The 26,760-nt window shown below is 33.9% G+C and overlaps 3 protein-coding genes and 1 long non-coding RNA gene across 4 annotated transcripts; 3 read left to right on the plus strand and 1 right to left on the minus strand.

The window, feature by feature from the left end:
* The first annotated feature begins 1,711 nt into the window (after positions 1 to 1,711).
* LOC101205856 (GDSL esterase/lipase At2g30310) lies at positions 1,712 to 3,249 on the plus strand. Its single transcript, XM_004151011.3, has 3 exons — positions 1,712 to 2,347; positions 2,542 to 2,803; positions 2,938 to 3,249. Exons 1-3 carry the CDS (start codon positions 1,712 to 1,714, stop codon positions 3,132 to 3,134), a joined length of 1,095 nt encoding a protein of 364 aa, XP_004151059.1. The 3' UTR covers positions 3,135 to 3,249.
* Positions 3,250 to 4,608: 1,359 nt separating this feature from the next.
* LOC116402217 lies at positions 4,609 to 6,027 on the plus strand. Its single transcript, XR_004214674.1, has 2 exons — positions 4,609 to 5,551; positions 5,641 to 6,027. It is a non-coding gene; the product is annotated as an uncharacterized LOC116402217 (long non-coding RNA).
* A 5,260-nt stretch (positions 6,028 to 11,287) lies between these two features.
* On the plus strand, positions 11,288 to 14,871 carry LOC101207786 (RNA polymerase sigma factor sigA). Its single transcript, XM_004151807.3, has 10 exons — positions 11,288 to 11,545; positions 11,768 to 12,585; positions 12,823 to 13,021; positions 13,112 to 13,204; positions 13,521 to 13,649; positions 13,756 to 13,809; positions 13,906 to 13,983; positions 14,093 to 14,155; positions 14,306 to 14,418; positions 14,503 to 14,871. The coding sequence occupies exons 2-10, from the start codon at positions 11,897 to 11,899 to the stop codon at positions 14,609 to 14,611; spliced, it is 1,527 nt and encodes a 508-aa protein (XP_004151855.1). The 5' UTR covers positions 11,288 to 11,545; positions 11,768 to 11,896; the 3' UTR covers positions 14,612 to 14,871.
* A 7,693-nt stretch (positions 14,872 to 22,564) lies between these two features.
* On the minus strand, positions 22,565 to 25,936 carry LOC101207544 (septin and tuftelin-interacting protein 1 homolog 1). The gene is made up of 2 exons (XM_011651745.2): positions 25,671 to 25,936; positions 22,565 to 25,542 (listed from the first exon to the last, which is right to left on the minus strand). The coding sequence occupies exon 2, from the start codon at positions 25,522 to 25,524 to the stop codon at positions 22,909 to 22,911; it is 2,616 nt and encodes an 871-aa protein (XP_011650047.1). The 5' UTR covers positions 25,525 to 25,542; positions 25,671 to 25,936; the 3' UTR covers positions 22,565 to 22,908.
* Between the last annotated feature and the right edge of the window lie 824 nt (positions 25,937 to 26,760).

Consider the following 26,760-nt stretch of genomic DNA (forward strand, 5'->3'; position numbering starts at 1 on the left):
TTTTATTGGCTTTCCCATCAGTTCAGATGCAAAATTAATCCCAAAAAGTTATTCCATTTGGTTTGATTTCTTGTGTTTTTTCCATTTCTTCCACATCCGAGTATGAGCTCCTACATTCATTCAACCACTCGTTTTTTTACGGTTCATTGTTTTTACCATATTTGTTTTGAAAATGTTTGAGAATATATAATGTAATTTCGACAAGTTTCTTACAATTATTTATTAATTTATCATTATTTTAGTTTAAAATTAAAAATGAATATTTTTTTAAAAGAAAATAAGGAGTTGCGATATAACAAAAAAAAAAAAAAAAAGAGATATGTGTGTGAAATAAAAAATAAAAAGAACAAAAAAGTAAAATAGAGATGGGAACCATGTTTGAAAAAGGAGTCCCAAAATTATCCTCATGTCGTCCGTCTAACCATCCTATAATGCATGAGAATCTTTAGATATTAGAGAATCTTACGATATTACAAAGTAAATTACACATGATAGTCTAAATGCTCACCCCATAAAAATTTAAGATGTATGTGAAACAAACGATTCCTAAAGAAGTTGACAAAATGAAAAATTTCAACATATTATATCATTAACAGACATGGATAGAAGACTACTACTAACTATCAATAATAAAAGTATATCACTTTTTATCACTAATACACAATGATAGAAGACTGCCAAACTATTGGTTACTACTTATTTAAAGACTAAACTAATTTAAAGAATTTGATAAGAAATACAATTTTCATACATGTTCTATCGGTAATAGATACTTTAAATTTATTAGATACAAAATTATAAATTTAGGAATGAATTAGATAGTTGAAGGAACTAAATAGACGTTACCTAAAATTCATAAACTAAACTTGTTATTTAAATTTACAAAAATATTTTTCAAACTTTGCTCTTGTTTGAAAAACAGTGTTTCTATACTTTGCAATCTTCAACTTTTCATAAACGTTGAAAACTACTTTTGAGTAGAAATTGTTGAACTGGTGTATGAATTTTATTTTTTAAGGTCACCACTACATCTTTCCTAATCCTAATTTTAGTTTGAAGTTTGAAACAATTTCTATTACAATAGTAGTTTTGAAACGTGAGGGAAGTTGCTAACAATTTTTTTAAGCAAATGGGCATACTCATGGGTAAAGTTTTTATAATTTAATCAATTGAATGATAAAGTTTGGTCTACGTTCTCAACTCTGTGTCTAGTCTATCTATGACATATTTAATTTTTATAAAAAAGTAACTTATCTATTAGATGTGACTGAATTTTATGTCCTATCAAATTCTAAGACTTACAATTTAATAAGACAAAACGTCTTAAAATTTTGTAAAGAATTTCTAAGATTCAAAGAAAAAAATGACATAAACTCAAATGTTGAGGGAGTTTCAATATGGTCAAATATATATACAAATATAAAGATAAAAGGTAAGAGAGATTTGACAAATAAATAAAACCAAATCAACCATAATTATTTCATTCAATTGCTTTCATGTATTCAAGAAACATATGTCTTTCAATTGCCTTTAATTCCCTACAGGCAATGAATTCATAAACGGTTTGCTCTATATAACTTGACTAAAAACTCCATGTAAAAACCATAATGAACTTACTGTTACATATATCCTTAATTCAATCTCTATAAATACATTGACCAATTAGAAAAGTTAAATATCAACAAACACAAGAATTTGAAGAATATCGGCTATGGCACGAGTTAATTGCCTCATTGCTGCTCTATCACTACACACAATTTGGCTGCTAGTAGTTCTCACCAAACCGTGCAGTTCTCTAGAGCCAAAAACTACTCCATCATTTCCTGCCATTCTCATATTCGGCGATTCTACAGTGGATACCGGAAATAACAACTTCATTCCCACAATTTTCAAGGGCAATTACTCCCCATATGGCAAAAATTTCCCTGGTCATCTTGCTACTGGAAGGTTTAGTGATGGAAAACTCATTCCTGATATGGTAGCTTCTAGGCTAGGGATAAAAGAGCTTGTTCCTCCATTTTTGGATCCAAAATTGTCAAATGATGACATAAAAACAGGTGTTAGTTTTGCATCTGCTGGCACGGGATTCGATGATCTAACTGCTGCTATATCCAAAGTCATTCCTGTGATGAAGCAAATTGATCATTTCAAGAACTACATTCAGAGGCTTCAAGGGGTTGTGGGTGTGGATGAAAGTAAGAGGATAATTAACAATGCTTTGGTTGTTATTAGTGCAGGAACCAACGACTTGAACATCAATTTTTATGACCTTCCCACTAGGCAGTTGCAGTACAATATTAGTGGCTATCAAGATTTTCTTCAGAATAGGCTACAAAGTTTAATCAAGGTAAATTATACAATATGCACATCACAAGAATCCAAAGGCTAAATTATAACTTTCCATTTCAGTTTATCCCTATACTCTTAAGAAAGTTTAGTAAGTCTTCAAACTACAGTCCTATTTTCAAAAGGTTACTAATTTTGTTACTATCAGTTTACACTCGAATCAACTAAAAATAAGGACTTTAACTCTGTCTATAGGAAATTTACCAACTTGGATGCCGAAACATAGTGGTTGCCGGCCTCCCACCTGTTGGTTGTCTTCCCATTCAAGAGACCATAGCATTTGAGAATCCCCTAAAGCGAAATTGTTTAAAAGATCAAAACTCAGATTCCGTAGCCTACAATCAGAAACTTTCAAAGCTGCTGACCAATTTACAGCCACAGCTCGCAGGAAGCAAAATTCTGTATGCGGACATTTACACCCCTCTCATCGACATGCTAAACAATCCTCAAAAATATGGTAAGTCAGTGCCCTGCCACTCAAAATTTACAGAACCCATCCACTTATTGACTATAATTCAGTAAATATTAGAGAGAAATCATGTTCTGAAAACAATTTTCACCTCATTATCTTTGGGGCATTTCATCAAACAGGTTTTGATCACACGAACAGAGGTTGCTGTGGAACTGGATTGGTGGAAGCAGGGCCTTTGTGTAATCCAAAAACCCCAACGTGTGAAAATTCATCAAAATTCATGTTTTGGGACAGCATTCATCCGACTGAAGCAGCCTACAAATTCATCGCCGAGGCACTTCTTAAGAAACTTGGAGACACCCAGAATTGGAATTGATGGCTTCACCTGGCGGATTTTAGTTCGCTTGAAAATTGTTAGCTCATTTAGAACTCTAAAAAAATTTTCCTTCCCAGCTGTAGCAAAAAAAAAAAAGATTATAGTTATTGAAAAAGAAGAGAATAATAGATGCGTAATTTGAAGTTCAAATTCACTACAAAATGTGTATTAAATTCACTAACAAAATATGTATTTCTTTTCTAACCAAAACAAACCATTTTGAAGATTTTTATTTTAAACATTTTTTTAAACTAAGGTCACATTTACTTAGTGGAAACATATGTAATATAAACTATAAGTTGCCAACATGAGCTTAGCTCAACACATGTATGTTCTTGTAGACAAGAGGTTCCGTATTCAAATCTCCACCTAACATTACACCCACTAATACTAACTAAGCGATATCTAACCCCAACATTTTCTAACATATTAAAATATGTAACATATGAGAAGTGAAAGAATTGAGAGGGAGTGGTGACCAAGTAGGAAAAATTTGTTAAAATTTGGTGGATTTGTAAAGGTTTGAATATTTGTTTTGAAAAGATAAAAATAAATAAATAAGATCGGAGATGAGTTGAAAAACGGTAGAATCTCAATCTCGAGATGTGTCGAGAAAATCCAAAACAATCAATAAATTGGAAACTTTTAATATTCTAGGAAAATCTCGACCGATCAGAGTCGAGGTTGACATACAAAAACAAAATTAAGATTTTTTCTAAACTATCTAATTTTGAAATGCAAAACAAAAAAAAACATTATTTCTAAAAAATTACACATCTTCTCATATGGTTGTAGTTTGTTTGAATCAATTTGAAATTCTATGTTATTTTGTGTTTTCTCTAATACTGAATTATCAACCACCCTATGTTCTTGGGACAAGATTTTAAAGAAAGAACTCAAGTTTAAAGGGGCACTTGAATCATTAGAAGAAAAAAAAATTAACTAAATTAGGTTTGTGTTAGTTCGATTTTTAAATTGTAAAAATAGCAAATTTAATCAATCCAACCCAAATTTGCTGGTGGACTTGAAATAAAAAGTTGAAAATGCCCCTCATTTTTTAAAACAATTTGATTGTCACACTAATACAAAAACAACATTACTTGACGCATGTAGTTTTGATATACTTGACAGTTTTAAAACTGTGAAGTAAAATGATAAAACGTCAAGAATAACAAAAAAGTGAAAAAATGCATATATTTTTTTTAAAGAAAAATCAATATTTGACAGGTTAAAAGCGTCGTGTCAAACGTTTGATGTACTTGACATTTTAAAAATGTCAAAAAAAAAAAAAAAGTTTTCCCTTTGTCTAAATAAATTTATATATCTTTACTTTTTTTACTTTTCTTTACTTTTAATTTCCTCTTTTCCATATCCACAAATTAAATCCTCAAGCTCTCTGTTCCTCTTAGGTCAAAGGTATGTATTTTTTCTCTATAGTCAAAATATGGTCTGTCTCATGTGAATTGTTCCTCACACACGCAAAGTTAGTGTATTGTTTTCACTAGTGAATTGTCTGCTAAAACTCCATCCATTTTTACTGTGTTTGGTGTTGAGAAGCATTTTTTTTACCTACTATTTCTTTCTATTGTGGTGCTAAGTTGATAAGAATACTAAGTATTAAGATTGACAGTCAATGACTTTGATCATGAAGTTTAGTTTGTTTGTGTAAATTTGATGACTTTGTTGACACCCTTACTATTTTGTTTAATGGCTTTGTTGATCATGATTTCAGAATGTGTTGACTGTTTACTGTGTACTCAGGTTTTTTGTTTTTATTTCAAAAGGATTAAGAAAGTGTTCGTGAATTGGTATCTCTACGTCTTCTATTTCAAAATTGTTTAATTGGTTTTGTTTTCTTTTCATTTTTTTTAGAATTGGTTAACTTTTTATTTGCAAAAGGAAAAGTTTGAAAGTGTGAACTCCATATGATACAATTTTTACTGATTCCACCCATTTTATAGAAACATTTTAATTTTTTTTTGTTAGATTTAAGATAAATAGATTTATCTTAAAAGGAGCAATTTTTTTAATAAAAAATTGAATATGGAAGAGGAAACATAATAAAATTATGGTTGGCTTTCAACTCTAAGAAAGATTTTAAATTTGGTAATATTTTCAAAATACAGTTGTTTCCTTCTACGGAAGTGTTATGTGATAAATATTAGTCAAACAAATATTGAAGTCATTATTTTTTATAGAGTTGTAAAATATTGGTGGTTATATCTCCAAAAAGAAGAAAACACAAATGTATTTAAAGAAGTTATGGAGATGAGCTATTTGCACCATTAAATATATACTTTTTGGTAATTTATGTATTAGAATGTTCTTCCGAAGTTGGAGTAGTTGAATGTGGGTACTATGTGATGAGATACATCAAAGATATAATCGTTAATGGGAGCATAGTAGTCATAGATTCGGTATGTTGAGTTTTAAATTATTATTTGAATTATTTTCTACAATTCAAGTAATCAAAGTATTAACTTTAATATTTTTAATTTCATATCAGATTGATACAAGAAGTTCATATAGTCAATTCAAGTTGGATGAAGTGTGCATGGAGCTTGCTGATTTTTTGGGTGGCCACATATGATTTTATGGTGAATTTTATGGCCACAAGAAGTACATATAGATAGACAAGCTTTTGTTGATACAGGATGTACATATGTGTGCTATTTTGTTGATATACTTGGATATATCTAGGTGAATTAGGTTTAGTTGATATTTTTGTTGATACGCTTATAGTTAGGCTACACATGGATGGAAAGTTTAGGTGGAAAGTTTAAGCTGTTGTTAGAAAAGTTAGGCTAACTACATGTATGTATATGGTTCATTGATATATATATGTTAAAATATTTTTAGTTCTTTGATGGAAAAAGTTTAGTTCATTTAATTATTCAATTAGTGCATGTGTACTTTAGCACATTTGTACGTGTACTCTCTTGCTTTATTTATATACGTTTGGCTTCAAAACAGGTACACGAAAGATTAGGAAGATATTTTTAAAAAAAAAAAATTGACGTGCAAAACGTGTCAAGAGTAACACACATTCTTGACATGTAAAAAATGTCAAGAAATCTACATTTATAAACTGTCAAGTATAATTCTACTTGACGCTTAAAATATGTCAAATAAAATTGTTCTTATTCTTAACATTGGATTACTTGACGAGTAAAAAGTGTCAAGTAATCTCATATACTTGACGTTTTTTACCTGTCAAGTAAACTAGGCTTTACTTGATGCTTAAAAACAGTCAAGTATACCTTCCTTATTCTTGACATTGGATTATTTGACACTTTTAAAAGCGTCAAGTAAACTTTTACTTAGAAATCACAAATTAAAGTACTTTAAATAATCTAATGAGAATAAAACAGAAATCACAAAGTAAACCCTAAACGGCAAGTCTAGTATAGGTTTCGAAGTCTTTCTCCTTATTTTGCAGGTATAAAAACACCGTTATGGTTCCATACAAGGTAACTAAGAGCTATTAACTTATTCCCAAATCTATAATTCTCTTGCTGACTTAGGCATCAGAGCTCTTCTTCTTTGTTTTTGCAGGCTCTCTCTTTCTCAAATTAAAATTTATTATTGCTGTCACATGAATGTAATTGCCAGGTATGTTTTCCTTAAAATATCACGTGAATTTGCATTACCATATTATCATTCAACAAAACACAAACAGAAAACATAGCATTTTACACCCAAGAACATAAAACACAAAAGGATTGGTGATAAGAAACACACAACCAAGCAAGTTATTATGAAATGGATGGTTGTTCAGCAATTTGGGAAAGGAGTTCCATAATCATTAGCTACTTTTCTTACATTTGGGGAATTAACAAAGTTCTTAAGAAAAGGGTTTCTGAGGTTTACCTCAGAGACGACAAGGCTTTTGCTCTTTGATCTTGCTGGAACATTGGTTTGATGGTGGAGTTCCTGATATGATTGAGTTCATACAACTACAAGAACTCATTTGCATTGGATTGCATGTCACTTGAAGTGTTTGCTTCCACCATCACTTCATTTGAGTTTGATATTGATAATATCACTCCTACTATTATTAGGATTATCCCAATTCTTGATGCCTTCATCTTTTCTTTTAGTACTCTTCTTGATGATTCTTTGGGTTACTGTGCGTGTGGGGTTTAAGAAAAGTTTGCTACTTGAAACTTGAAGTTGGCCACTTGGGTGAATTGCAAAAAGATGAGTTTTTAAATGTTTTTTTAATTTTTTCTCTTATGTGGTTGAAGTCGACCGCAAAAAGATGAGTGCAGCACATGATACAATCGTGTGTATATATTCCAAGCACATATCTAGATGAGGAGGAAAGTAAGTTGTACATTTTGAATTCCATGTTAATTAAAGTCCTTGGCAATTGTGAGTGTTTTGGGATAATAACTGATATTATCTACAAGTCTCTGAGAAATCAAATTGTTAGGAGTTGATAAGTCATGAAATTGATGTTAATACATGGTGAAGCCTATAATGAATTTAAGAACTCCTTTAGCCAAACAAGAGGTGAATTTCAAATAAAACAGTCATCATTCCTCGACAATTTGACCATGTGTAGTCATTTGACAGAACTACTCGTGGATGTGCACCAATAAATCAGATAGATAGAAAGATACGATCAAGATTTACATCCATAAGGTATGCAGGCTGATGAATATTGGAAAATAAGTACTAAGGTATTTACCCATATTTATTTAATACAAAGATCAAAATTCTAAATTACCCAAAAAAAGAGGGAAAATAAACTCACAATGCAATGTTATCCCGATGAAGGAAACCGCCATGGCCTCTGGACTTTGTGAACTTGTACACAGCACCAGAAACAACATTCAAAATTTCACTATAATCAGATCACAGTTACCAGATTACTTCCGATGTTAATTTTATGGGACTTTAGCCTGTTTGATAACAACATTTAATTTTTAGTTTTTGCAAAATTGTGATTGCGTTCTTCCTAACAGAACCATTTGAATTTATATGCAAATTTCAAAAACGTTTAATTTTTAGTCTTTGATAGCTATTTAAGTTTTTGAAAGCGTGTTTTTTTTACCGTGACTTTAGATGTGTTTTAAGGGAAGATTTGAATTCTTAGCCAACTTTCAAAAACAATAAAAACAAGAATAAAAACTGGTTTTTTAGGTATCGTCTCCTAACCATGCTGTTTTTTGTTTTTGAAACTTAAGCTATAATTCACCTCAAAATTCCTTCTTTGTTGTCACCAAAACAAGCCTTAATTTTAAAGTTTTAGGTTTGATTTTGAAAGCATACCTAAAAAGTAGATAGCAAACTAAAGAAATCCATAGGCAAGACCACAAGGCTCGGAGTGTTCAAAAGTTTAATTTAAAAAACAAATAGTTTTAGATGGAAAATATAAAAGTAGATAGCAAAATATTTACACCATATAGAACAATTTTGGAAACGAAAAAAATTCACATACACACAATAAAAAATATAAAAAATGTTTCTCATTAGTTGATATCTAACCTACGTAATATATTTGGAAAACAATAATTTAGATTTGGGTATTCTTCCTTATTTACACTTATTGTTTAGATTTGAACCCAACTATTTTGTTCACGATATTTTATATTTGGCACAAAATCTTAAAAAACCAAATAATAGTTTGAAAAAAAATAGCACGATTTTGAACCAAATAACAATTTGAAAAAATATAAAACAAATTATCGAAGAAAGAAAAAGACGATGGAAAGGAAAAGAAAAAAAAATACAGAAGAAGAGAAAAAGACGACGAGAAAGAAAATAAAAATTGGAGAAGAAAGAATATGAGAAGGAATGACAAGTGAAAATATTTAAAAAGAAAATTGCAAAATAAGAGAAACAAACAATGAAAAGAAAAAAGATCGCAAAAGAGGAAAAGAAAAAAGATCCCACAAGAGAAGAAAGTCGTTTTGTTATAGACCGTCAATATTTTGCTAATTTATTATATTTATGGATAGTTGCAAATTTAGTAATTAGATTCAAAATAATTAAGTATTTAGCAACGTTTAAAAAAATATGCAAATATAGCAAAATTTGTCAAATTATATCGATGATAGAAGTCTTGTGGAAGATCATTAATCTATCGTCAATATTTTGCTAATTTATTATATTTAAGATCTTGTGGAAGATCATTTGTGAACGTTTGAATAATTTTTTTTTATAAGATAAAAATAAATAAATAAAATTGTGGATGATTTGAATGATAAACCAACGTTAATAATCCGTCTTTTCAAAAACGATATTATTTCATTCTTTTCTCCGACATTAAATGCCAGATTTCTTGTAGTGTAACTCCAATACCACTGTGTGATGCGACCCATTTTAGGCTTTGGCTGCTTCCAACTACGAACTTTAGCGAAGATCGTCTTCAATAATCAACTGGAACAAACACTTTTGACTATTATTTAAGAATGATAACGGTTAAATTTGTATGTTGTAGGGTTTGATTATTTAAATAATAGTATTTAATTTACATTAATTAAGTGCAATTTATAAAATATATTTTTATTTAATTGAACTCACGTTATCAAATGAATGTAAAAGGTATTTTGAAATATTGGTTGTTGAAAAGTATGTAGCATATAACAAAACAAAACTATAAAATGGAGATTTTTTCCTACAACATTTCCTAGCCATAATTAGTGAAAAATGAAGATAATGTATTTTTTATGATCCTCCAAGATTTGAAGAAATTGAAAGTGAAAGTGATAAAGAAATGTGTTAGCATTGAATTGGTTGTTAAGGTGACGGGGAGATTAAATAAAAAAAAATTATTTAATAAAAGGTGATCTACGATAGATTTCTATTATCGATAGAATTTGATAAATTTTGCTATATTTATACATTTTTTAAAATGTTGTTATATACTTAATTCTTTTCGGCTAAATTTACACTATTCTTTTTATTTAATTATTTTAATCATTATTTTTTTTTTCAAAGAAATGTAGAGTATTAATTGTTATTCATTTTACCAGAAAAAAAAGAAATAAAATCTTCAAAAATTTAAACAACAAAGTTGCAATCCATATTTTATACAAACCTATGGGAAGAACTATGTAATAAAAAAAATTTCAAAACATTTAGGCTTTATTTCAAAATCATTTTTTTTTTCCGTTTCAAAATTTAGTCTATTTCTTCTCTATGTTTTACAATAATTTGCATACTTTTTAAATATAATGATTGAATTCTTAGACAAATTCTAAAAACAGATTGTTAACAATGTACTTTTTGTTTTGTTTTCAAATTTTGGCTCCGATTTTTAAATGACTTGATAGAGCAGATATATAATAAAAGAAGAAAGTTCGAGGTGAAACTAATGTCTATAGACTTAGTTTTCAAAATCAAAAATCAAAAAACAAAATGGTACTACACATAGAGCTTTAGAATTTAAAAGACTGCACCAATAGATACCTTAAACATATGAACTCAACTTTGCACCTCAAACACATACATATAAACTTAGACCAAATAGCATGCACGTCAAACATAAACATATGAACTCCATAGATATATGAACCATTCACATAATATACGAACATTACATAGAACTTTGCAGTCATCCTATCAACCTAAGCACCCCAAACAGGTCCTAAACACACATGTTGATATCATATCATATAAACCATGGAACAATCAAATTTATAATCATACTTGTCCTTGCTTAGATAATCTTACCCTTTCTACTAAGTTTGAATTATTTGAATTTCTACTAAGTTATTTTATTATTCCCATGATTTTTTTTTCATAACAGGAGGTTTGTACATATACTAGAGTTTTAAAAACATTAAAGGTAAAATAGATATAAATAAAATATCAAGAACTAAGGTAGAGAATTAGTTATGGGAAGTATTGCATATGTTTAAAGTGAATAAAAGAAAGAGGAAGAAAAGAAAAGAAAAGAGGAAATGTTTACACGAGTCTATTTGATTGTGTGGTTCAGCCAACTTCACCAAATTTTATTGTCTTATATATAATATATAGTTCTTAAATAAATATTTATTTAAAATAATAAGGAGAAAAAGAAAAGTGTAATTTACCCAAAGAGTTTTGAGACCACTCAAGGGTGGGCCCAATATCTATTCCAACCAATAGCATCTCAGCTTCCCATATCTCCAATTCTCAAACATTTTCCTCTCTATTTTTTTCCCATTATCTTACGTTTTTTTTTCCAACATTCTTGCATTCCCATTTTTCTCTCTATTTCTTTCCATTAATTGTTTAATTCAACCCCACCAGAAATTTTGCATCAAATTCTCAAAAATATCCTTGATATTCATTCTATCAATCCAACACCAACAAACCATTCTGCCTTCTTCTTCCTTTGGATTCACCGTCCTCTTTCTCTCTCTCTAGTGTTTTGGAGTGAAAGACACCACGGTTTTGTTCTCATTTCTCCTTTTCAGGTACCTTTTTTCTTTCATTTCTCTTTCTGGGATCTCCCATTTTTGCTGTTTCCATGTTCCATTCAAGTAAAATTCAATCTGAAGTTCGTTCTTGTAGACTCATTTTGTTCTGTTTCCTCTTATTCTAATCCTTGTGCGTTGTTTTCGAGTTTATTTTCTTTGATTCTTTGTCAATTTCACGTGGGAATTTAATCTCCTTTCTGCTCTGTTTGATGAACTTAGGACTGTTTGTGGTAACAATTTGAAGTCATTGATCCACTGTTGCTGCCGAAGAAAATAGAGTTTGAAGTTTGATTTGGTGTAACTGATTTTGATGATAAGAGTTTTGTGCACAAGAAGAAGAGAAGCCATATGATGGCAACAGCTGCAATAATTGGGCTTGGTGCAGCTAAGAGGCTGTTGAATTCTTCATCCTATTATTCTGATTTCACAGAAAAGATTTTGTATGCTAATGACTATAGGTTGGGACAAACTCAAGTTTCCTCTTCAAAGAGTGTGGTAATAGCAAAAAGTTCAGCTAACTTCTCTCCAAGGTATCCGTCGTCGAATCGGCACTCTCAGCAATGCATCAAAGCTGTGAAGGAACATGTAGAAACTCCATCTTCTCCGATAGCAGAGCCGTGGCATAACACCACAAGCTGGGAAGATGAAGAAACTGAGCTGAAATATACTGTGGAGGCTCTTCTTTTGCTGCAAAAGTCCATGCTGGAGAAGCAATGGAGTCTATCTTTTGAGCAAACCGTGTCAACCGATACACCTAAAGAAAAGACGCTGAAGAAAGTACCCGTCACTTGTTCTGGTGTGTCTGCACGGCAAAGGAGAATGAGTTCTAAAAGGAAAATACAGAGTAAACATGTTTTTATGGCTCAACCAAAAATCAGCAAACAGTTGAGACCTACCATTAGTCCTGAGCTACTCCAAAATCGATTAAAGGGCTATGTGAAAGGTCTATTGAGTGAAGAGTTACTTTCTCATGCCGAGGTTGTTCGCCTTTCGAAGAAAATTAAGGTTGGTCTCACATTGGAGGAGCGTAAAACCAGGTCAGGACGTACTTCTTGTTCAGTTTCTCATGGTTTACTTCAGCTCTGATGTACCTATACAATTTAGTAGATAGATAGTATTATTCCTGCTTTGTTTTCTGTTCATGATTAATCGCTGTTTTTATCCTAGCTTCCTGATGTGAGAAAGAAAAATATAAAGTGTTTATTTAGTTCTATTACTCCATTGATAAAACACAGTTCTAATAATGGTATCATGAACTTTACACTTGCTCTCAGACTGAAGCAAAGACTAGGATGTGAGCCCTCTGAAGACCAACTAGCAATATCACTTAAGATTTCTCGTGCCGAATTACGATCAAGAATGATGGAAAGTTCCTTGGCAAGAGAGAAGCTAGCGATGAGCAATGTTCGTTTGGTAATGTCTATTGCACAAAGATATGATAACATGGGAGCTGAAATGGCGGACTTGGTTCAGGTGAAAAGCTTGTGACAACACAAACAACTTAACTCTACACCCTTTTAGTAGCTTCCTTCCAATTGAAGAATTTGTTTGTGTTTAATGTAGGGCGGCTTGATTGGACTTCTCCGTGGGATTGAGAAGTTTGATTCTTCAAAGGGGTTTAAAATCTCAACCTATGTGTATTGGTGGATACGGCAGGTAAGGTTTCAAATTCTTAGAAAAAGAGATGGATACCTCATTACCAGTTTTGTAACTGTTTTCTTATTTCGAAAAGTTGAAAGAGGTATTTTCCCATAAAAGAAAATGAAATACAAATTTGCTGGAGGTAAAATGGAATAAGAGACGTTATCATACATGCCTAGAATAAAAGGAGAGATGAAAGGAGTATTGATAAACCAAAAGAAGAGCCTTTTGGGAGGAAAAGTGAATCTTTGAGCTTAAACAATTAATGTAAGCATCTTTAACTTGGTGCAAGTGCAAGCATTGATGGTTCAATGTCTTCATCCATACACAGGGTGTTTCAAGAGCATTAGTTGAGAATTCAAGAACGCTGAGATTGCCTACACATTTGCACGAAAGATTAGGATTGATTCGCAATGCCAAAGTTAAACTGCAAGAGAAAGGAATCACTCCATCACTTGATGTAAGTGAAATATTGTTCCCATTCAAAGGCAAATTAAATTGCAAACTAAACTAATATAAACTTATTGAACTTTTTGGGATTGCTCCTAACACTCTATTAATCTCAGAGGATTGCAGAATCCCTCAACATGTCCAAAAAGAAAGTCCAGAATGCCACAGAGGTATTATAAATTTCCAATAAACAATCCACTTTGCTCCTTCCTGTTGAGTATCTGCTTTTCATTTTCTTTATCAAACCAACAATTCATCTCTTTCAGGCAATCAGCAAGGTGTTTTCGCTCGACCGAGAAGCATTCCCTTCATTGAATGGTCTTCCTGGCGAAACCCATCACAGCGTAAGCCTCGAATACCAACTCTGTTTCTGCAAACATAACATGATTAGAAATTTGTTCTCGGTTCTTGCCACTTCTTGAATTTTTTTTCATTGTCATTTTGTTTTCACAGTATATCGCAGATAACTGCCTTGAGAACAACCCATGGCATGGAACAGACACATGGATTCTGAAGGTAAAATGATGATAGATAGACCACCAAAAATAAATAGACTTAAGGGAGTGAAAAACTACACCATTTTCATCAATATAAGATGAAGAATGGACAGCTAGTTTGCCTATCTAAATGAATAATTGACCAAATTACACTAAAAAATATTGGCAGGTTGAGGTTAACCAACTCATAAATATGACACTCGGGGACCGAGAAAGAGAGATCATACGCCTTTACCATGGTCTGGATAATGAATGTCTTACATGGGAGGAAATAAGCAAACGGTAAGTCAAAGGAACTTATGTCAGCAAAATGCTAATTTCATTTTAAGTCAGCTGACAAAATGCATTTTGCTCCGAGTTTTTCAGCATAGGGTTGTCCAGAGAAAGAGTAAGGCAAGTTGGATTGGTGGCACTGGAGAAACTAAAGAAGGCAGCCAAGACAAGGAAGATGGAAGCCATGTTGCTTAAACATTAATTTGTTAAAAACATATAATTACAAGTCATACATTGTAGAGACCGTCCATTGTCTACTGTATATATACAGAAAGCGATATTGTGTTATTCGCCATTGTGATTTTGATCAGAAATAGCGATAACAGATAATAGGGAAAGCTTCTGGAACGAGATTTGCATCCGTTGCCAAAGGAAGTCTTGTTGATTTGTGTCGCCATCTACTAAATGTGAATCAATTTTTTGTGAAATTTGATTTCGAGCCATGTGGTCTCATTGGTGTCATGATCCTGTACAATGCTGCATCATCTATTGTAAGAAAGTATTCTCTCAACAATTAGAAAAATGTCGAGCAGAAAATAGCTAGATACTGCAAGCGTTGGGGTGGGGAATTCAATAATCAGATTTCCTATGTAGCATAATGAATCCATACAGGAATACTTTGTTTCCCAGTTTCGCAACACAGAAGTGAACCGCTTGAGATATATGTTTACCCAATAAGATGAAAATTTCTAATCTCCAATATCCCTATACCACTAAGGTCATCTTTGGGAGTGATTATTTTCCCGTATATGTTTTAACTGACTGCTTTCCGTCCTTTCCCTGATGTTCTCAAGTGGAAAGGAGTCGATTTTCTTCAATGTTTTTAAGACCTAAGTATTAAAAGTTCAAAATGCTACAACTAGAGCGTTTCTATCTTAGAAGAATGGGACAAATTGGTGTTACTCATTGAATTGGCACAAATAATTACAGTACATTTATATAGAGTTTTAAGGAAACCTAACTTTTCTTAGATAAAATGAAAGGACACTAATGCTAAAAAAAAATACATTAACCTTCAAGAGAACAGAGAAGTTGAGAAAACAAAAAAGAAGAGGGAAAGACATCACACAACAAATACTTCTAGGAGGGGAGGAGTATTTAAGATCAACCTAAAAAGACAAAATATATATAGATGTATCAGGTTTGAAACCATGATCATCTAGAAAACCTCACTTAATAGGAGGGAAGCAGGGACAATTAGCCAAAATGAATCAAAATAGGTTCTCTGAAAATAACAGCACATGACAAGAAACCAGAGATTTGGATTCAGGAACCCCCCAAATAAATAGAACATTATGCTATGAAACTTCCATTTCAAATAAAAGAGAATACCATTAATAGTAGTGAATTAAAGTTAAAAGACTAAAATATCTACCTGGAAACTGATTAAATATTAGATAAAGTAAAAGAGACATTGTATATTAGTGAATTAAAATTAAAACACTAAAAGTAGATATTTTGATCTTCTAGTTTTAATTCATTAATATAAAAGTTCTTCTCTTCTAGTTGATCTCATATTTAATCAGCTTTCAGTAGATATTTTAGCCTTTTACTTTTTAGTCTTAATTCACTAATATAAAAGGCATTCTCTTCTAGCTGATCCAATATGAAACTTCCATTTCAAAAGATAAATTTTTACAACTTTTGTAATCTGATTTTATTTAAAAATTTTGGACGATTATGCACAGAAAGAAGAAGCATAGATTCCATAACAAACATATAAAAAGATGGAACGAAAAGAGAAGTTAAGACAAGGATGGTGAGAAAACATGTCAATACAAAAGGCTTTGAAAATACAATGGTTTGTATTACCCATGCTAATGTTATGATTTTCTTATGCAAATTCTCCAGTCCATACAACAAAATGAGGTCAAATGTTTAATAAAATCAATAACAAAAAACTCTCATCTCAAACATCAAGCCCACTACTTTACCTTTTTAGTAACAAACAATAGGAACTCTTATACTCTCATTCACTTGATAAAAGCTTAAATTTTACATTTGAGAACAATGAAAAGGAAAAGAAAAAAAAAAGAGGGAAATCCAACATCTTCCCTCACCAATCAATAATAAATTTGAAGTGCATTTATTTAATTTTTCTTCTCTTATCCTTTTTTATTTTCCTCTGCAAATTCCCAGATAATATTTCTCATGGATCTACCAGCATATTGATAACTGCGCTAGGAATTTTAAACACTCCTGTTTTTCTCTCTAATTTTCAAATGTACTTTACCAGCATCGTAACACCATATAAGGGACAAGACCCATAGTTAACACAAGTCAAAACTATATTTCATCAGTCTCTCATCCTTGATGAACCAGGCCTTGCACCTCCTTGCAACCATCGGCATTTGGATTTTGTCTTACTGAAGCTTTTTTAGTGTTTTGTTTCTCTACTTCAACAGTACTCAGCTTAACTCTATTTTTCCCCACCCAGAAAATGCTCCATCATCCCAATAAATTTTCTCTAGCCATCGACAACTGCCCCAGTTGCAAAATCATATTCACCTTATAACAGTTGTTGGTTTTTTGTTTAAGGAGACAAGCTTCTTTATTAATATAAAACCCAAGAGAAATATACAATGAGGATAATAGAGAACTCTAAAATAAAAGGAGAGGGAGAGAGAGGGGACTTGGAGGTGCACCCAAACATCTCAACTTAGGTTGACACCCCTAGCGCCATCAGCAAATCCCAAAAATAAAAAATTCAATAAAACAACTAAAAACCAGCTACTCTGGGAACATACAAAAGCAGAAACCAAAAGCAAAAAAGGAAGAGTACAGAAGAGATAAAACCCCCAAGGCCCCTAAACATATAATCTCCTATATAGCTAAAAAACTCAGAAGTATTTCGTCTAATAAAAGCAAAAGCCGCAAAGATGCAAAGTCTTGAGCTTCTGAGGAGTGCATAAAATCAGCCCCCATTAAAGTGGTTGATGGATGAAAGTCGCCCACTTTAAACATATATCCTGAATTGAATAATCTTTGAATCCCACATTTAAAGAGCTTCAGGCTGTAGCATTCCTCTTTGTTGTGTCCAAAGTGTCAAACCAGCCCCTTTCCTTGTCGAGAAAAAATGCACTGATTGCATTCAAACCAGATTTGAGAGCCCAAACCACATTAAAAATAGAAAGAATACTCCTCCAGCAATTATTGATATAGGGGCATAAAATAAATAATTGTAGTAAGCCCTCACTGTCCTTTAAGCAAAGAGGGCACACTGAAGGCAAGAAGCACTTGTCAGCGATTTTCCTTTGCATGATCAAGGAGCAGTTTAGGAGACTGAACTTCATATCCAAATTAATATGTTGACTCTCCTTGGGCTGCTGGTCTTCCAAAGAGCTTTATAAATAGCTTTGTCCAGCAGACACTCTGGAGTTCTCAAACTCTTCTTCCCATTTGCTATTAATAAAAAAAACTATCCAGCAAGGACCTTGAGGCAGATCCTCCCTCTCTAGACCATGTGTATCTGCCGTTTTGAAGAGGAAGTTCCATGATATTAACCGAATCAATGAAGTTATTAAAAAGCCTTATTCCTCTTGTGTTTCTGCCAGTGAGCCCAGTGAATAACTTTGAAATCTCCTCAACACCGCATTCTAAAATGGATAAGAGCTCTGGCCAAATGAGTCTTCTTTCTCTGTAACCACACAGACCATATACATTGCTAATCCAACCGCATTTCTTGCATATCGTATCGCCTTTAATTGAGAGAGAAAACCTCCTTTTGATAATCTCAACCACTGTAATTTTGCTCGTCCCACATTGTGAGAATACCTCCTGATGCACCGACTGATTCCACAAACTCCCATATGATTTCTTTGGAACTCCATATTGATTTAATAAATAATGCATCAAAGCTTTCCATTTTCAATTTTTGAATCATAACCACATCCGAATGATGGTTCTTGATGGATTTCTTAAGGGCTATGCGCTTGGTAGGATCTTTCAGCCCCTTGTATTCCATGGAATTATCTTCATGGGTTAGGTACCTTTGAAAATATCAACACAACAGCTTACTCAAACCAGCACAATACCACTATCATTTATAATGGGCAACAACTCCTTTGGAACTTCTGATAATTTAATAGGGGAGGACCAAGGAGCTTCACCAATATCAGCATCATTAACTTTAAATAGTTCAAATCCACTCCTTCTACTTCAGCATTTGTTTGACCCTCATAAGTGTATTTCAAGCCTGCAGATTCTTTTCTGCTACCACTATAGGGAGAGAATAATTCTGTATTCTTCTTCTTCAGAACAAAATCAACTGAGTGGCATGGAGAACCTCGTAATAAGGTGATTTTAGTGTTAGGATCCGTGAAACTCGAGTAATTGAAAAGTTTAGGAGCTGGGGGAGCTGTAACTGACCTGTTTTGAACTGTATCAATTCGAACTTTGGAGCTGCAGGCCTCCAGGAGATCCGAGTTATCCTCAGATAGAGAGGGCTTGATAATTAAGTTCTGCTGTGGAGCCACTTTTGTAGCTTTGAAAGAGCAAGCAACAAGTGATTCAGACTTTAGCACAGCAGTCCAAGCATTATCAAAAGATGTTTTTTTTCTGATGAAATGCTTTAGGGGGGATTTTCGGAGAACTGCCTTTTTTCGTTCAAGCTTGATTGGGGTAACAACCTTTGTTGAGGATTGGGCATCACCGGCTAACTAAAATTCTTTGATAGAGAGGCCGTTTAAAATCTACAGTGAAAAGGGTGGGCTGGCAGCAGCATTTTCAGAACCACAGTAATCGAAGGTGCCATTCTGTTTTCTTTTTCTCTATCCAACCCTTCGGCTGACTTTTGGAAAAGGAATCAAAATTTGTGGGGCCCACAGACTTATTCGAACATTTGTCTTTAGCCGGTTTAACAAAGGCCATTAATTGTGACCCTTCATTCTCCGACGCAATTAATGCTATTTTGGCATGCTTCCCTCTTCTCTGGCGCCGCTAGGAACCTCTTCTTCTTCAGATAGGCGATTACTAGGTCTCCAATTTGAAAATACCTTCTTCGAATTAACTCCATCGTTTTTTTGCTAAGAGGCATTAGGACAATCTTATTATTCATCCACTGGAATTCATATGTATTCTCCCTTCCTCTATGGACTGCTTGAACATCATACTGCCACGACCTCCCAAGCAAGATATGGCAAGCATCCATATCTAACACATCAGACGATTTGGTCTTTATAACTTCCTCAAATTGACAAAGGAACCGAGCAAATCTCATTTATCTGTGTATCTCCACCTTTCACGATCCATCCTATTTTGTAAGGATTGGAATGAGGTTCTGTGTTCAGTTTAAGGCCAGTAGCTTCTTAGAAATGAAATTCTCACTGCTGCCACTATCAATAATCATGTTGCATACCTTACTTTGAACAGTGCAATGGGTCTTGGAAAGACTATGCCATTGCTGGTGGAGTTGTCATTTTTAGGTGCAATTAGTACTCTTTGAAGTACACAAGAGTCTTTCCCCTTTATCCGGCTCAAGGATCTCTTCATCTTGATCAAAATTTCCTTCTTGTTCCTCAACGAGGTCTTCATCTTCCTCTAGAATGGCTACGGTCTTTCTTTTAGGGCAAGAGTTGGAAAGATAGCCAGTTTGTCCATAACGAAAGCATTTACTCATATTAGGCCCTTGATACACGTTCTCTGTTTGTTTCTTGGAATTGCTTCAGTCTTCTTCCCATTTGGATCACTTGTATTGTCTTTCTCTTGCTTTTCAGTGGACTAAGTAAGAGAAGAGTTTGTAGCTGTAGTCTTGCTGGTAGTATTGATATTCCAGGGGCTTCTTCTGGTATTCTTTCTTGAACCTAGTTCAATAATCTCCTCTACAGGTTTTGCATAAGTGATAGCATCAGAAAGGGTTAGGAAAGGTTGAAGTTTAACATTTTCTTTTATATCAAACCTCAATCCTCCAACAAACCAACCAATGAGATGTTCATTCTCCATCAGATTCGTTCTAGCCCCTCATCGGTGAAATTCTTCAATGTAATCTGCTATAGTTTGAGTTCCTAGCCGGCAGTTTTGATATCGGTTGTAGAGAGTTTGTTCATAGTTGGGTGGAAGAAACCGAGCTTTCATCAACTTCTTCATTTTCTCCCAAGAAGCAATGGATCTTTTACCATTTCTCCTCCTATTGACTTCGATTTGTTCCCACCAAGCTCAAGCTCCAGCGTTCAACTTCAAAGTAACTAAATGCACCTTCTTTCCCTTGAGTGAGTTCATGTAATTAAAAAAAATCAGTATTCTTGAGCCAATCTAAAAAAATTTCTATATCTCTTACCATCGTAGCTAGGCAAGTCTATTTTCATTTTATATTCGGCCAGCTCCCTTCTATCATCAAAACGTGGCAGGAACCTTCTATCTTGATTATTTACTAACCTTTCTTGAGTTTCATCATCAATAGAGCTCCATTCTTGAAGTTCTTGATAGTAATCTTGGATTCTTGGAGGGAGTTCTTGATAACCTTGAACCGGTCTCTAAGTAAATCTGATATTGCTGTCAAAATCCATTGGAGATGGTTTTCAAAGACTGATAGAATTCTGTGAGCTTCCACATCTTCAATGCGAAAACCACCATCCTCTTTCCAAATGCAATAATGCAACTGACTTACTTGCAACTAACTACCTTCATTTTGTGACTTGAAACTCATCGAAGGAGGCTGGAAGGGAACGCTGGAAGCTAGATAGGGGAGAGGCGAGGGGAGAGAAAACTCACCTATCATACCTTATTATAACAATTGTTGGCATTCTAGTCAGTTACAGAAAACGACCTCTTTCACTCCTATACCTCTCCAGCCAAAGAACAAAGCATTAGGCTTGTAAGTTTTAGGAACAACATAATTTTGGATATCAGCATTCTATAGTGCTCATTAAGCCAAACAAAATGTGTTTGAGTCCTTCTCTAAAGAAACTCATCCATTCTTTTTTTCTTTCTTTTCTTTTAACAAAAAACAATTTCTAATAGAGTTCATCTTCAAAGAAACTCTTCCATTCATTACCTTCAATCAAAACCTAAATAAATCCCAATAGATATAATAGTTTAAAGAAATCTAAAATACATGTTCTCAACCCTAATCTTTTTGAGCGGCATATATTCATCTTAGAGAGCATATATCATATGACCCTTTCTTAGTTCTTTTTGAGTTTTGAAAGTTGGATAACATCTTCTCAAGATGAAAGTGTAGTCTATGTAGATCTTTCAAGAAGAGTGTAGAAAAAGACATTTTTTAGATGGCAAAGCTTTTTTCTAATTATCATTTAATGGTTTTGTTACTTAACTGGAATGCCCTGTGTATAGCTGGCCTTTGCCTCCCTGAAAAGGGATTCCGATGTCCAGTTCATTAGAAGTGTCCATGTTTGATTATGGCACCATGATCATATAAACAATTATTAAAGACAAAAAAAATCTCACAATCTCAAAACCTTATGCTCTTTATTCAACAAAAATTATGAACAACAATTTTTCTTCACATACACTTTTAATAGAAAAACTTTTTGTTCAAAGTTTTTAAGAAATGATAAATTAATGTCCCCCATTCGGTAACCATTTTGTTTTTACTTTCTTACTTCTGAAATTTGTGTTGTTTCTCACAATTTCTTACTCAAGTTTACACACTTCTCCTATATAAACATTTGAATTCTTAGATAATTTTCAAAAACAAAACAAGATTGTAAAAACTAACTTTTTAAGTTTTCAAATTCTGGCTTTAATTTTGAAAACACTCCTAAAATATAAACAACATATAGAACACAATAGATGGAACTGCACTTATAGGCTTAATTTGCAAAAACCAAAAACTAAATAATTACCAAATGGACCTATAAAATAACTAATAAGTTTACCCTGTTGCCATTTTAGTTCCAAAATTTTCAAAACGTTAATCTCAGTCCGTCTACTTCCATCCAATCTTCATCTTAGTCTCAGTTCCTAGACTTTTAGAAAGCTACTTTTAACCTCAAGTCTTATTAAACTCCCTTTATCAATTTATGACACCGCACATTTACTCAATCTTTAGCCGCTATGCAAGACCTATGTTTCTTTTTAAAACCTGTTCATTATTTAAATGTCACATCCAAACTGCATATCTAAACCAATTATCAAGTATAGTTATTAAGACATGAACCCAAACCTAATAAGAACCAATAAATTTAGAACGCAAATCATCATCAAGAATACCCATTTGTAATTTCTCCATGCCTACTAAAAATGCAATATAGAAGTTTACAAGAAAAAAATTGATGATAAGATAGTAATTCACATGAAAGAAAAATCAGTACATATTGATGAAAAAAGAATTTTCAGATCATATCTAATGATTTTTTTGTTTGAGGAGAGACCAGATCATATCTAATGATGAAAGAGACTTGCTCACTAGTGGCTGAGAGATTAAAGACATACTAACCTTTTAGTTTCTCCTATGGTACAAGCAGTCTACATAATCTAAACACTGCTTAAAGTTGCTTCAAAACATGGAAAATTCTTCAGAAAGTTATGTCAAGCTTACATCTACCGTCTCTTAGTTGTAGAACTACTGTGCATGTCCAGCAATCGTTCAAGGGATACTAGGGACCACGATTCCTCAGTTTGGGCATACACTTTTTGATTTAGAGCGTCCACTATTATGCTTATATTTCCAAAGCCATATATCTGGTGCCCATTGTGCATCCTTCCAGGTTTAGGCTTAAAGAGCAAACCATGCTGTTGGGCATGGGCCTCAAGTACTTCTTTCAGAGTCATCTCAAGTGTACCACCCATACTATCCAAATTAGATGTGTTACCCAATCCAGCTGATCCTTGCTGTTTAGCTTGCGCAGCAGCCTTCTGCTGAGCTTCAAATTGCCGTTGCTCAAGAACCCGAAGGTAAGAAATATTTTCTTTCAAACCTGGTTGAACCACCTCCATCCCTTCAACAGCTTGATTCATCATATCTAGTCCACAACTAAGCTGGTACCGGATACTTTCATTAGCCAGAAGCTCCTTTGGAAAAAGTTCTTTCCAGCCCATATACCACTTTGTAACCTCCTCGAAATTTGGATTCGAACATAACCAGTGATATAATACCTGTAGCCACTTGGAGAAGAAGAATTTCTCCATCATATCAACCATGAGGTGGATCGGTAGGGCAGAAGCCCAACTAGTAACCCAGTAAAACTGATCGAGTTTTTGATTTCCTGGATTTACTTGGAATTCTTGCAAGACAAGCTGCAGTTTAGGTACTATAAAGCGACGCATAAGCTGCTCCCAACTACCAGAATCAAATACAGCTTTCCAAGGTGACAATATAGTATAGGCAGAAGCATCACTTGGATGCCAAGCACCAAGAACAAAACTCAACTTCGTACGTATGACCTGATACATACCCTCCAGCTTATGCCCTAACAATGGCAGCCATGGATGTACCCACATATGGATAGGAACAGGATCTCGCTGAGGTTCCCACAAATCTACTGCACCTGCCAGTTTAGGCATGACAACATTGTCCAATACGGTATGAAGCACTGAAGGAGGCAGCAATTTTTCCCAAGACTCTAAGAACCGAAGCATTGGTTCAGGGTCCCTAGCCTGCCATGTATTTATGCCAGAAATTCTTACGGCGGGTAGCACAACTTCTGAAACCAGGAGAGTATAGGGCGATGTCATGTCCCAGATGTCAACACAGTCTTCATCTTGAAGCAGCATCTTCCACAACGATATCACTTCTAACCCATGAGAAGGATTTTGAAGAGGATCCCAGCCCTGAAATACTCTAATCAATAAAGGTAGTGCAAATGAACATGCAATGCAAGACAGGTTGCATAACTTGTAGTCTTCACCAAATTTTCTTCGCAAGCCACTGAAGCACTTGGCAAGTCCATCTAATGTCAATGTTCCAGCAGAATTATCTTCTCCTATTCGTTCAATCGTGCTCATAATTTCTTCCATACTATTCAACTGCTTCTTCTGACGAGCCAGCTCAATCTCTAACTTTTGCTTCTCTTCCTGTAAGCTCAATGCAGTTTCCTTCTCATTTCTCAAATCTCTATCAATTTTTTGAATATCCAACTCAGCCAAATCTACAATCAACCTCACATTATGCTGAAGCTCTGGCATAGGAATGTCATTTTCTCTGGCTTTCTCTTCAGCATTCAGATTCTCTAAATTAGTCAACACCCGCACCTGAGGTCCACGCATATCAAACACCTTCTGAACAACTTCCAATGCCTGGTCCTGCTTGCGAGCCAGTAATTCCTCAGCTGTTAAATATGCTTCTTTCTTCTTTTTAGACCTAACTTGCTTCGACCATAGCCTCTCCTTTGCCTTGGACGTTGGTTGGGGCAATGTTTTCTCCTCAACTTCCTGCAAAGCAGGTATCTTAGGTGCCTCTTTGAAGTCATTAAAACCCATACCCATATTCTTAGGCCTCAGTTTAGCTTCGATGGGAGCTACAATCCCCTGTTCGTTTTTTCCAAGCCCACCTCCTTTGTATCCCATTTTTTCAAGTAGTTTCAGACCAATGCCCTTAGTATGCTTCTCAAACGCACCAACATTCCCAGGGTCAGAATCTTTTCTGCTCCCGGATACAATTCGACTTTTCTTCTCTATCTGTGATTTCACTCTTTCCCTCTCCCTCCTTTCAGCTCCCTCCTTAATCCTTTTCCCAAAGGCAGTGGGCAAAAATAAATCATCACCATCTTCATCTCCATCAACATTAGAACCATTTTCCTTAAACCCATTGGGATTTCTGTCAGAACTTGAAGAATTAAATCCGAGGCCAGAACCAGACGTGCTAGAACCCAAGCCAAGGCCAGTTTGGTCATCGTCCACATTGTCAGTATCTCCATCCTTAGAAATCCTATCAATCTCCTGGTTGGGCATGACGGTGCCGGTGGATACAAAATTGACAGGCTTGGTGAGGTCAGGTTTCCTAGACAAGTCCCGGTCCTTGCGGCGCTTCCTAGACGAAAATCCATCACCATCAGAGTCCGAATCCGACCCAGTTGCGAACACACCATAAACAACATCTTCTTTCGTTTGGGACCTCTTCTCTTTGCGCTTACGGTAATAAAACTCACCGCCAATCCATTGGCCATCATCGTAATCATTCTCCATACCAAACCTCTCCATTTCCTGATAATCATCCATTTCTCGCTCTCTCCCCCCCTTCTCAAAGACACAAAAAGTTAAACGCTAATTTAAGGAACAAGAAGGAATTTGGAAAAAGAAAAAAACCCTGATTTCCTAATTTCACTAAGGGAAACAAATTACGGTTGAAAGAGAAGAAAACCTACTGATGCCCAGTGGCGGACGGATTCAAAGATTGTGACAGTAGGAGCGGTGATTCGCCATAGTGGCGGCTGCAGCGGAAGCCTTTGAAACCGGCTTGGAGCTGTGGAGGCGGAAGCTCTTGCCCTTCTCTCTTCAGAAGTTGGGTTGTCGTAGTGGAAGTTCTCAGGTTTTGGTGGAGTCGGCGCTGGTCAATCTCGTGAAGGTTGAATCGGGATGGGCCGTCCTTGGGGGCTGTTTTGGTGGAAACTCCAAACACACCAATAATGTTTCAAAACTATTCATTATCAAAATACAAAAACCCATTACTTTACTTTACTTTACTTTACAAATACCAAATCTAAAATTTAAATCATATTAACTGATATTTTAATTTATTTCTAACTTATACCAAAATTTTAAATTTTATCTAAACTTAAATACATCAAACTGACTTTTATCCGTAAATATTTACATCAAATTTGCTATTTTTTACCATTTTCCATTTTATTATTTATTACAACCGGTGAAAAATCAGGATTCTGTTCATTTTTTTAAATCTGAATTTTTCAAATTTTTAATTTCAAATTACTTTCCACCATCAACCTACCTAACAACAAAAATGAGCATAAACAAATACAAACAAATATTTTGAGTTTAAGTTAATTAGTCCCACAAATTTGTCATTCTAAAAAACACATGGAATTCAAAAGAATAAGCAACCAATTTCAACAGGGTCAAATAAATATATAAAATATTAGTAGAGACGAGGATTATAATAGTTTGGATATTAGAGATTATAATAGTACGAGGTTTATGATAGTATCCTTTTATGGTGCAGACTATTATCTCAGCTTTTGTCGACGTTGCTTTCTTTTTGTAGTGGATGCTACTTGAATTTTTTGTTTTGGCTTTACTTTATACTTTTACTCATAAATATTTGGAGCTTAGTAAGAGCAAGTGTGAGAAAGAGGAGCAAGGAGACTAACGAGAGTGGGAGCAAGTATTGTCATTCCAACTATAGGGGTAAATAGCTCTTCAAAATTCAATGAAATAGTTATGATGTATTTAAATTATATTTTATGGCTATCTTAATAAATTAAATCATATCTAATA

The sequence above is a fragment of the Cucumis sativus genome, chromosome 2 (assembly GCF_000004075.3).
Source record: "Cucumis sativus cultivar 9930 chromosome 2, Cucumber_9930_V3, whole genome shotgun sequence".
NCBI lineage: Eukaryota > Viridiplantae > Streptophyta > Magnoliopsida > Cucurbitales > Cucurbitaceae > Cucumis > Cucumis sativus.

Excerpts from the sequence above, each read along its gene's own strand:
- LOC101205856 (XM_004151011.3), top strand. The coding sequence starts at position 1,712 with ATGGCACGAGTTAATTGCCTCATTGCTGCTCTATCACTACACACAATT. Across the intron at positions 2,348-2,541 it reads GGCTACAAAGTTTAATCAAG|GAAATTTACCAACTTGGATG; the intron begins GTAAATTATACA and ends CTCTGTCTATAG. Across the intron at positions 2,804-2,937 it reads AAACAATCCTCAAAAATATG|GTTTTGATCACACGAACAGA; the intron begins GTAAGTCAGTGC and ends TTCATCAAACAG.
- LOC101207544 (XM_011651745.2), bottom strand. The coding sequence starts at position 25,524 with ATGGATGATTATCAGGAAATGGAGAGGTTTGGTATGGAGAATGATTAC.
- LOC101207786 (XM_004151807.3), top strand. The coding sequence starts at position 11,897 with ATGATGGCAACAGCTGCAATAATTGGGCTTGGTGCAGCTAAGAGGCTG. Across the intron at positions 12,586-12,822 it reads TTGGAGGAGCGTAAAACCAG|ACTGAAGCAAAGACTAGGAT; the intron begins GTCAGGACGTAC and ends ACTTGCTCTCAG. Across the intron at positions 14,419-14,502 it reads TGGGAGGAAATAAGCAAACG|CATAGGGTTGTCCAGAGAAA; the intron begins GTAAGTCAAAGG and ends CGAGTTTTTCAG.